Source organism: Dama dama, chromosome 22 (assembly GCF_033118175.1).
Source record: "Dama dama isolate Ldn47 chromosome 22, ASM3311817v1, whole genome shotgun sequence".
NCBI lineage: Eukaryota > Metazoa > Chordata > Mammalia > Artiodactyla > Cervidae > Dama > Dama dama.
The window spans coordinates 24,471,632-24,484,183 of record NC_083702.1 but is presented as its reverse complement, the minus strand read 5'-3'; the positions used below and the strand labels follow the sequence as shown (position 1 = coordinate 24,484,183).

Genomic DNA, 12,552 nt, shown 5'->3' with positions numbered 1-12,552 from the left:
TGAATGAAATTAAGAAAACAAAGCAAGAAGAAAATGAAACTTCAGATTAAAACCAACAGAAATTCTGGAGCTGAAGACTACAACAACTGAACTGAAACATTTACTAGAAGGGATAAAAACCAGACTGTATCAAGCAGAAAAAAGAATCAGCAAACCTAAACATAAATCATTTGAAATTACTGAGTTAAGAGAATCAAACAGAAAAAGTGAATGAAAAAAAGGTAAAGACAGACTAAGAGATTTATTAGACACCATCAAGTGGGCCAATATACAAATATGGGAGAACAAGAATGGAAAGAAAGAAAATAGGCAGAAAGCCTAATTAAGTAAAGGCCAAAATCTTCCCAAAGAAAGAAACCTGACAAATTCAAGAAGGTGAAAGACTTCCAACTCAGAGAGACCTACACTAAGAAACATTATAGTGGAGCTGTGAAAAGTCACAAAGACTGTAAAAGTATCAAGAGGAAAGAGACCCATCACATTTCAGGCTGCTCCCTTAAGATAATCAGTGCTTTTTTCTCAGAAGAAACCTAGCAGGCCACAAGGGAGTGGAATGATATATTCAAGTGCTAAAAGAAAAATACTGCCAAGCAAGAATATCATAACCAGCAACACTATCACTGCAAAAATGAAAGTAAAATTAAGATTTCCACAGTAAATACAAGGCTGAGTGCATTTCACACCACTAAATCCACCATACAAGAAATGTTAAAAGGAGTCCTTCAAGTAGAAATGAAAGGACACTAGAGAGCAACCTGAAAGCAAAGGAGAATATAAAACTCTCTGGTAAAAGTAAATACAAAAATAAATACAGAATACTGCATTACTATAAAGTGCAAACAGAAATCACATCTAATTCTAGTACAGAATTTAGGTATGAAATATAATTGTAAATCTATGTTAACATACACACAATACAAAAAGATATAATGTGTGATGTCAACAAAATGGTGGGAAGAAAAAAGTGACCTGAATTTATTTCCAGTTTAAAACAGTTGTAAACTTAAGAGACATGCAAATCAAAACTACAATGAGAGACCATCTCACACCAGTCAGAATGGCCATCATTAAAAAAATCTATAGTATTATTAAAATGTCCATCCTACCCAAAGTGGTCAAAAGTTTCAATGCAATCTCAACCAAAATTCCTGTCATTTTTTTGCAGAAATAGGAAAAAGCATCCTAAAATTCAAATGAAATCTCAAGAAACTCTGAATTGCCAAAACAATCTTAGAAAAGAACAAAGTTGAAAGCTTATACTTCCTAATCTTAAAACATGTTACAAAGCTACAGTAATCCAAACAGTATGGTGCTGGAATGCAGACAGACATGTAGAAATGTGAAACAGAACACTGACCCCAGAAATAAACTCTTCATGTATACACTCAAATGATGTTCTACAAGGGTGTAAAGGCTACACAATGGGGAAAGAACAGTCTTTTGACAAACTGTGTGAAAATTGGATATCCAAATGCAAAAGAATAAAGTCAGACCATTAAATCATATATAAGGTTTAATCCAAATGGATTAAAGGACTAAACATAAAACCTAAAACTATGAAATTCTTAGGAGAAAACACAGAGGAAAGCTTCAGGATAGTGGACTTGGCAACGATTTCTTGGATCAAAGCAAAGGTAACAAAAGCATTAACAAGACAAAGAAGATTACATCAAACTTAAAATCTTCTGCACATGAAAGGAAACAATCAACAGAGTGAAAGGGACACCTACGTAATGGCAGAGAATAACTATAAGTCATGTAACTGGTAAGGTGTTAATATCCAAAACATAAAAAGAACTCCTACATCTTAACAACTAAACGGTAAGTAACCAGATTTACGAATGGCCAAAGGACCTGAATAAACATTTCTCCAAAGAAAATATGCAAAATGATTAATAAGCATGTGAAAAGACACTCAACATCACTAATCAGAGAAATGCACATCAAAACCACAATGAGATAAGGCCTCACATCCATTAGGGTGGACACTATCACAAAAGAGGGGGAAAAAAAAGTGTTGCCAAAAATATACAGAAATTGGAACCCTTGTGCCATGCTGATGGGAATGTAAATGATGTGATTGCTCAGTTCCTCAGTGTTAACTTGTTCAGTCGTGCACAACTCTTTGAAAGCCATGGACTACAGCCCACCAGGCTCCTCTGTCCATGGGATTTTCTGGCAAGAATACTGGAGTGGTTTGCCATTTCCTTCTCCAGGGGACCTTTCAGACCCAGGGATCAAAGTGGGGTCTCCAGCACTGCAGGCAGATTCTTTACGGACTGAGCTACCTGGGAAGCCCTAAATGTGACTTCAGCAGTGATGTGACTGCAAAAGAAAACTATATGGAGGCTCCTCAAAAAATAACAGAAATACCAAATGACCCAGCAATTTCACTTCTGGGTAGAAATATCCAAAACTTTGACCTCAAAGAGGTGTCTGCACACACCAATGTCATTGTAGCATTATTCATAAGAGCCAGAAGTTGAAACCAGCCCAAATATGAATCAATAAATAAAAGGATAAAGAAAATGTGGTATATACATACAATGGCATATTAGCCTTAAAAAAGGAAATCCTGTCATATGCAATAACCCAGATGAACCTTGAGAACATAATGCTTTGTGAAATAAGATAAACAAAACAAATACTGTATGACTGCACTTAGGAGATATCTAGAGAAGTCAAAACCATGGAAACAAAGTAGAATGATCATTTCCAGGGGCTAACGGCGAGGGGAAATGGTAGTTGTTCTATGGAGCTCTAGTTTTGCAAGATGAAAAATTCCTAGAGATATGTTACACAGCAATGTGAATACAGTTAACACTACTGAATTGCAGAATTTAAAATGGTAAATTCTAAGTTAAGTTTTTATCACAATTAAAATAAAAAGAATTTAGATTAAATCTAAAATTTGAGAATTATAAGTCACTGATTTCCATAAAGGAGAGAAATATCTTGATATTTCTTTTATAGTAAAAAAAAAAAAAAATAGAAAGGATGAAAGTTAAAGATATCAGTCATAAAGCCATAAAATAGATTAAATATGAATACGGTCTTAACAGCAAACTGCTTATGAGGAATTACACAGTATTTGTCCTTCTTTGCATACTTATTGTAGCTCTTCAAGACAAACGTTATAGTGGAAACCATAAAGGAAATTAAAACATGGAAGAACAAAATCTTCTGACATTTCTCTAGAAATATCTCTCACAAGAAGAAAACAATAACAAGAATGAGTTAGAAAGATGTCTAAGTTTTGAAATTTAAAACTGGCCTTACAAACTAAAAAAAGTAACACAATTTTGAAAGACTGAACACTACCTTAACATTTTCTTCAAGTGCCACACACACTAATTGTTCAAATTAATCTTTTCTGATCTTTAGGAATTAACACAGTATCTGTCCTTCTTTCCATACTTATTGTAGCCGTTCAAGACAAACGTTTCAGGGATCATAATATTTTCATCTGTATATCTTAAGGTCTCAGCCTATCGCCTTTAACTCAATAAGTAAGACCTCGAAAACAGTTCTGATAACAAATGTGATATGCACAAACACTGGAAAAGTACAAGGTGGGCAGCACTACTTAGTTCAGACACAGGATGAAAAGAAAAAAATGGAACATCATATTGTAAAAAAACAATGGAAAATTTTCAAACCCCTATGTTTGGTTCAGGCATAGCAAATAAAGGTTAAAAAAAGGTTTATACCAATTTTCTAACTGAAGAAATAGTTTTTAAAGTGTGACCAAAAAAAGAAACACTTTTTTTAAAGCAGAGAAACTAGATTAAAATCAGAAAAGCAATTATATCAGTGAAGAAGACCATAATAAAAAAATCTTTGGGTGTGGCCAAATGAGGATTTGATGATTAGCCTGTGTAAACAAACTGTCAGTTGCTCAAGAAAAGATAAATCAGAGCTTAAAAATTTAAACTCAAAGAACAGATTTGTAGCTGCCAGAATACAGGAGGTGAGGGTAGGGTATAAAGGCAAGGTTGAAACTGTAAAAGAGAAGCAGGAGGGAGTCCCTGTGTGGTATGGGACTGTATCTTGAACTACGGTGGCAGGTTACATAAATCTATAATGAGATCAAACTGCAGAGAAACACAGATATACAGAATTAATTTATGTAAAAACTGAAGGAAACTGATAAAGTCTACAAAACTATTTGATAGAACTGTACTAATTTCTTGGTTTTGATAATGTACTACAGGTATATATTTCACCAATGAGCAAGGCTGAGTGAAGGGTTCATAGGAGTCTATGTGTTATTGTTGCAATTTCTTGTGTATCTATCATTTCAAAATAAGTTGTTTTAAAAAGTCAAGTAAAGAAGATATGAAAATGATTCAAGACAGAAATATCTATAGGAATAATGACTACTACTGAAAAAAAACTACTATTGGAAATTTCTATGTACCAGGCAATAAAGTTATCAAGACACAAAGAAATATAACTTGCTCAAATGAAAGAGGAGAAGAAATTCAACTAAAAACAATACTGCAACATACAATGCTATACTAAAAATCCATATTACAGAATAACTAAGGAAACAACAGAAAGCAAAGTGTGATTACAGACCACAGCTTGTGCTATGCTACGACACCTGGACTAAACTACATGGAGGAAGAAAGGAAGAGGAGAACTGAGCTACTTGAGGCCGTGAAATACTGAACTATTTTGCAGGACATACTACACTGGCAAGTACAGGCATACCTTGCTTTATTGCACTTCACAGATACTGCATTTTTTAAAAAATGAAGGTTTGTGGCAACACGCACCAAGCTTGGTACTATTTTTCCAATAGTATTTCCTCACTTAATGTCTCTGTGTTACATTTTGGTAATTCTTGTAATATTTCAAACTTCTTCATTACTATTATACTGCTATTTGTTGTTGCTTTAGTCACGAAGTTGTGTCTGACTCTCTGTGATCCCATGGTCTGTAGCCTACCAGGCTCCTCTGTCTATGTGCTATCTCAGGCAGGAATACTGCAGGGGATTGCCATTTCCTTCTTGACCCAGGGATCAAACCCGCATCTTCTGCACTGGCAGGTAGATTCTCTACCATGTAGCCACTAGGAAGACCCTACTATAGACTACAGCAATCTGTGACCAGTGATCTCTGATGTTATTGCAATTATCTTATGTTTTGCATTTTTTAATTAAGGTATGTACATTAAAATGTATCTAAATGATTTTTCAGACATAATACCACTGCTCATTTAATAGATTATAGAATTAACATAACATTTATGTATTTTTTCCTTTAATGAAAAATTTTTTTTAACAAATTTGTGGCTTGCTTTATGGCAATAATTGCTTTACTACAGTGGTCTGGAACTGAACCCACAGTATCTCCAAGGTATGCCTGAGAGAAACATGGTAAGGCAAATCCCCAAAGTTTAATTTTAAAGATGGAGAGAAAATACAATTTCAAGAATGCCTTATATATACATATTATATGTACTGATGTTCGTATGAAAACAGTGAGGATTAGAAAGGGTTAATAACTAGTTCTAGAGCAGAAGTTCCAGAAACAACATGCAGGAAGTACACAGTATGAAAGAAAATTTCAGACTTCCTTCCTCCTTAGGTCAGCACCTCCTAAGATTACCACTTAAGGCTAAATATCAACTATGTAAGAATAGAAATTCTTACTTCTTGTCTTTTCTTAAGATCTTCTTTGGCTGCTCCAAAGCGTTTGGTTAACCTGGCTATCTTGGCCTAAAAAAAGCAAAAATGAGACAGAAATCAAATGGCATTATAGTATTAAAAAGGAATCTGTGCATACATAACAAGAAATCTATGGGTAATAGGATCCTCAGAAGACAGACAACAGCAAAGAAAATAAGATAAGTTGTTGTACAATCCTTGACTTCAAAACCCAAAGTAAACATGCTTAAGTTTTAGAAGATTGGATTTTTTCCTCCTTGCTCACAAACCAGCATATTTATGAATATATGTGCTTGCATTTCTTATTATTTAACATAGTTGGAACCACACTTAATTTTCTCACTGAGAATTATATATTAATAGTTAACATATCTATAAATCACAAAAGATCCCTAATCAATAGTACATATGAGTCTGGAATTTTCTAGGCCAGAACACTGGAGTGGGTAGACTTTTCCTTCTCCAGGGGATCTTCCCAACCCAGAAATTGAACCCAGATCTCCTGCATTGCAGGTGGATTCTTGACCAGCTGGGCCACAAGGGAAGCTACATCTACAGTACTCAAATATTTCTTTTCAAAAATTAACCTACTGGCAGATAAACAGCAGCAAGATCTTTTTTGACCCATCTCCTAGAGTAACAAAAAATAAATAAATAAACAAATGGGACTAATTAAACTTAAAATATTTTGCACAGCAAAGGAAACCATAAATAAGATGAAAAGACAACCCTCAGAATGGGGAAAAATATTCACAAATGAAGCAACTGACAAAGGATTAATCTCCAAAACATAAAAACAGCTTATCCAGCTCAATATCAAAACAAAACAAAACAAAAAAACAATCAAAAAATGGGCAGAGGACCTAAATAAACATTTCTCAAAAAAAGACATAAAGATGGACAAAAAAACACATGAAAAGATGTTTAACATCACCAATTATTAGAGAAATACAAATCAAAACTACAATGAGATATCACCTCACATTGCTCAGAATGGTCATCAAAAAAATCTACAGACAACAAACTCTGGAGAAGGTGTGGAGAAAAGGAAATACCCTTACACTCTTTGTGTGAATGTAAATTGATAGAGCCACTGTGGAGAATGGTATGTATCTGTGTGTAAGTTGTTTAGTCGTGTCCAACTCTTTGTGACCACATGGACTATACAGTCCATGGAATTCTCCAGGCCAGAATACTGGAGTGTATAGCCTTTCTCTCCTCCAGGGGATCTTCCTAACCCAGGTCTCCCTAATTGCAGGTAGATTCTTTACCAGCAGAGCCACAAGGGAAGCCTGGAGAACAGCACAGAAGTTCCTTAAAAAAACTAAAAACAGAACTACCATATGACCCAGCAATCCCACTACTGGGCATATACTCAGAGAAAGCCATAATTCAAAAAGACACATTCATCCCAATGTTCAGTGCAGCACTATTTACATCAGCCAGGCCATGGAAGCAACCTAAATGTCCATTGAGAGAGAAATGGATAAAGAAGATCTGGGACATATATACAACAGAGTATTACTCAGCCATAAAAATGAATGATATAATGCCATCTGAAGCAACATGGATGGACCTAGAGATTTTCATACTGAGTAAAGTCAGACAGAGGAGGAGAAATATTGTATGACATCTCTTACAAGCAGAATCCAAAAAAAAAATAATACAAATCAACATTTACAGAACAGAAACTGACTTACAGACTTAGAGAATAAACTTATGATTGCCAGAGGGAAGGGATATGGGAAAGGGTTAGTCAGGGAGTTTGGGACAGACATGTATACACTGCTATTATTTAAAATGGATAACCAACAAGGAACTATATATAGCTATATATAGCACAAGGAACTCTGCTCAGTGTTATTTGACAATCTGGATGGGAGAAGCATTTGGGAGAGAATGATGTATGTATGTGTATACCTGAGTCCCTCTGCTGTCCACCTGAAACTATCACAACACTATTAATAAGTTATACTCCAACATAAAATAAAAAGTATTAAAAAAAGAAAAGAAATGCCTGAGATGGAAAACATTGGAAAAGAAGATACATGGCAGAAGGGGGCTTTAAAAGCTCTCACCCATCTCAGGAAATTAAGAAGACTATCTGAATGTTCAGGACAGAATGCAAGCTCAGAAGTGGCCTGAAAAGACCCTAAGCCATCACCTCAGACTAGCCTTCAGAATCTATGCAAGCAGGAAGACAAGAATAAGGCAAGTGTGATAAAACAGGTTGTAAATGGCCTAGACTAAGTGTTGAAAGTGAAAGTGAAGTTGCTCAGTCGTGTCTGACTCTTTGTGACCCCATGGACTGTAGCCTATGAGGCTCCTCAGTCCATGGAACTTTCCAGGCAAGAGTACTGGAGTGGGTTGCCATTTCCTTCTCCAGGGGATGTTCCCAAACCAGGGATCAAACCCGCGTCTCCCACACTGTGGGCAGACACTTCACTGTCTGAGCCACCAGGGAAGCTGTGTTGAAAGAGTACCCCAATACAGTTAACCTGCAAAGACTTGGGAGAGTAATCTTTTTCCTTTTTTAGGCTCCCGGCACGTAAGTGAAAGTTGCTCAGTCATGTCTGACTCTGCTACCCCATGGACTGTAGCCTGCCAGGGTCCTCTGTCCATGGAATTCTCCAGGCCAGAATACTGGAGTGAGCTGTTCCCTTCTTCAGGGGATCTTCCCAACCCAGGGACTGAACCCAGGTCTCCTGCATTGCAGGTAGATTCCTTACTGTCTGAGCATTTAAGGTAACTGTCAAAATATCAGCTGACCACTAAGCTAACAAAACATAGACTTCAGTGATCATACACAATAATGAATATATACTTTCCAAAAATTGTTTTAAAAACCCACTAATCAGGCAAACAACAACAAGCAGCAATAGCAAACCCTGGAGAGAAGGGGAAAATCTGATTTTCTGAATTGTCACATTGCAATACTCAAAATATCCATTTAAACAGTAACAATGAACAAATTAGGACATATACAAAGAAATAAGAAAGTATGGTTTATTCACAGAAAGAAAAAAAATTAACAGAAATACAGCTCAGGCATAGGACTTACTAGACAAAGACTTTAAATAAATGTTTTAAATCTGTTCAAAGGGCTAAAGGATACCATTGAGAAAGAACTTGAAAAAAAAAAAAAAGGAAAAAAATGTCTCACCAATAGAGAGAATATCAGTAAAGAGACAGATATTATATATTTTTTTAAAAGTATAAATTCTGCAGTTGAAAGTATAATAACTGAATTAAGAAATTCACCAGAGAGATGGGAGGACAAGACTGTGAAAGAAAAGTTTTGTATACTTTTTTGTATAATAGGTATTAATTCAAGAGGTTAAGTTTAATCCCCAGAGTAACCACTAAGGAAAAAGTAAAAACTTTATAGAAAGAGAAAAATGAAGAGACTCAAAATGGTTCACTAGAAAAAAATCACAAAAGAAGGCAGTAATGTAGGAATTAAGGAACAAAAAAGGTGAAAGACAAGTAAAATGGTAGGACTAAGTCTTTCTTTATCAGTAACTAATTTAAATGTAAAGAGATGAAAAACTCTTCAATTAAAAGATTAGCAAAGTGGATAATAAACCATGACCCAACTCTATGCTGCCTAAAAGACTTCATCAAAATGTAAAATTTCTGTGCATTAAAAGACATTATCAAGAGACGAAAGTGAAAAGAAAACTTACAGAGTGGGTGAAATAGTCATAAATCATGTACTTTAAAGTGTTCAATATCCAAAATATGTAAAGAGCTCTTACAGCTCAACAATAAAAAGGCAAAAACAAAAAATCCAGGAATAAAAATAACTTAAATTTTCTCTAAAGTAGATACACAGATGTTTAAACAACACATGAAAAGATGATGAACATCAGTAGCCATTAGGAAAACACAACCAAAATCACAATGAAATACCACTTCATATCCCTTAGGATATTATGATTATTTTTTAAAAAGACAGTAACAAGTGTTAACAAGGAAATGGAGAAATGGAACGCTCAACATTGCTGGTGGGTATATAAAACAGGAAACAATTGACTGTTCTACAATCAAACAAAAGAATTACCATATGACCCACAATTCCATGCCTAGGTATATGCCCAAAAGATTTGAAAACAAGTATTCAAACAAATACTTGTATACAAATGTTCACAGCAGTATTATTTTCAATATTCAAAAGGTGGAAAGAACTCAAATGCTCATCAAATGTTCATCAACTGAAGAATACATAAACAAAATATGTGTGTGTGTGTATACACAAGTTAACATCTTGAATTAACTCCTATTTATTTTCAACAGTATAGAAACATAAATATTACTTAGCAATGAAAAGGAATATAGTAGTGATACATACTGAACATGTATGAATCTGAAAAACATTATGCTATGAAAACAGGCCAGACACAAAAAGTCCCATATTGTATAACTCTGTTCATGTGAAATAACGCAGCAGAGGTAACTCAGTAGAGACAGAGAGCAGATTATGGTTCCCAAGGGCTAGAGGGAGAAGGAAATGAGAAGTGGCTATTTAGTGGGTACAAGGTTTTCTTCTGGATTGATGAAAATGTTCTGGAACTAGATAAAGATGATGATCATACAACAGTGTGAAGGTACCAAATGACACTGAACTGTAAACTTTAAAGTAATTGCTATCCAAATTTTGCTTCCATAAAAATCTAAATATCAGAACAACAAAGAAAGAGATGGGAACTAAACTGGGCTGAGTAAAATGTAAATAAATGGCATGGTAAAGACAGATCATAAATGAATGGAAGCTACAATATGAAATCAAATGGCTGAAATAAAAATACTGTGAGTATTTTAACACTCTGCAGGGGGCTTTCCTGGTGGCTCAGTGGTAAAGAATCTGCCTGCCAAAACAAGAGGCACAGGTTTGATCCCTGGTCTGGAAAGATACCGCATATTGTGGAACAGCTAAGCCCATGCACGACAACTGCTGAGCCTGTGCTCAAGGGCCCGGGGACCACAGCTGCTGAGTCCCTGTGCTGCAGTCACTAAGCCTGCACAGCCCGGAGTCCATGTTCGGTAACAAGAGAAGCCACCACAAGGGAGAGCAGCCTCCACTCACCTCAACCAGAGAAAAGCCCACACAGCAATGAAGACCCAACACAGCCAACAAATAAATAAAATTATTATTTTTTTAAATCTTAAAAAAAAAATACTCTGTAGGACAGTGAAGCAACTGGTGGGATTAGGAAAAGTGGATCAAAAGCTAGGAGATCTAAATTACAAATCAGAAAATGAAGACAGGTTTAAACTGGTACACAACTGAGGAAACTGGACTATACGAAGAGAATTAACAAGCAGCATTTTAGAAAGATGAACACAATGCTTGAGAAGAACCAGTAAAGATGGAAAAAGCAGTACCAAAGTGATCATGTAAAAGGCTGCTATTATAATCAAGGAGCTGGGTGATGATGGTCTTGTAGAAAGTTAAAAGATGTAAAAGACAGACTTTTACAAGAAATTTAAAAGTTTTAATTTGGCAACTCACTGTGTATATGTAAAGTGATACAGAGGAATCAGTTTCCAAGAACTGAAAAATTGTGAATAAAAGGAACAATGGGAAAATTTTTCTAAGAATTCAAAAATTTTGAATAAGGAAAACAATGTGCAAACTCCACAACATGACTTATTTGTGGAGAAGATGATTGGTTTGATGTTGGAAAGATTTAAGATTCTAAGGCTACAAAGAAATATCCAAGTGCAAAGGTTTATTATAGTTAGAGACAGACTTGTATCTTAAAAATAAGAGAGTTAAAATCTCAGGTTCTAAAAGCACAAAATCATAGATGCAGCCATGGGACTGATAACAAACCATGAATGAAATTATTCTCTTAAATCTTCCAACATTTTCAAGTTCTAATTCAACATTGTAAATAGTACTAGTAAAATAAAATGTAATGATTAGAAAATACTATCACTATTGTAAGGATCCACTAAAGGTAAAAGAGAGGAATAGTGTTGTCCTAAATGATGCATTATAAAATAACTACAATGACCTTATTATTAATAAAGTCTCACTTTAAATAAAATTTACAATACGAAATTAAAAAACTAAACTTGTTGGCTGACATATATACTTCCTAAAATCGAAGTTGCTTGCAATTTGCTTTCAACTGCGCAACTTTATTTTCATGAACCACTTCTCCCTTGTTTGTAAATAAGGCTCTATAAATGGTTTTCAAGTCAGCATCTGAGACAATGCTCATATTTCAGACAACCTACCAAATAGAAACCACACATTCTCTTATGACAGAATGAATGTATTGATGAAATTTCCCAGCTTCTTAATCTTGAAATAAAATTAATTACTAAAGCCTGCTACCATGTGCTCATTTCAACTAATTAGAAGCTCAAGCTTCTAAAAGCCATAATTCAAAAAGACACATTCATCCCAATGTTCAGTGCAGCACTATTTACATCAGCCAGGACATGGAAGCACCTCTAACCACTACACTGTCCAAAAGTCAACTATAGTTAAGATGAGGTCCTACTAGATAGTGTGGATCCTAATCCAGGGTGACTAGTATCCCTAGAAAAGGGGGGAATTTGGAAGCAGACACACATACAGACACAGCACTATGTGAAGATGGAGCCAGAAATCACAATGATACTTCCACAAGACAAGAAATGCCCAAGACTGTCAGTAAACCATAGGAAGCCAGAGGAGACAAATGGAACAATTCTTTCTTACAGCCCTCAGAAAGAACCAATCCTGATGACAGCTTGACCTTGGGCTTTTAGCCTCCAGAAACTATGAGACATTACATTTCTGTTTTGGAAGTCACCCAGTTAATGGTATTTTTTTTAACGGCAGCCTGAGCAAACTAATAGAGATTCTTTTTATTCCTAATAC

The 12,552-nt window shown here is 35.2% G+C and overlaps 1 protein-coding gene across 3 annotated transcripts in view; it reads right to left on the bottom strand.

The window, feature by feature from the left end:
* Positions 1-12,552, bottom strand: part of ATF7IP (activating transcription factor 7 interacting protein) — a 108,345-nt gene that overhangs the window by 32,646 nt on the left and 63,147 nt on the right. For all 3 annotated transcript variants that reach the window (XM_061125052.1, XM_061125051.1, XM_061125050.1), the window contains exon 6: positions 5,661-5,726. In XM_061125052.1, the coding sequence (XP_060981035.1) occupies positions 5,661-5,726 (66 nt within the window). The remainder of the gene's footprint in view (positions 1-5,660; positions 5,727-12,552) is intronic.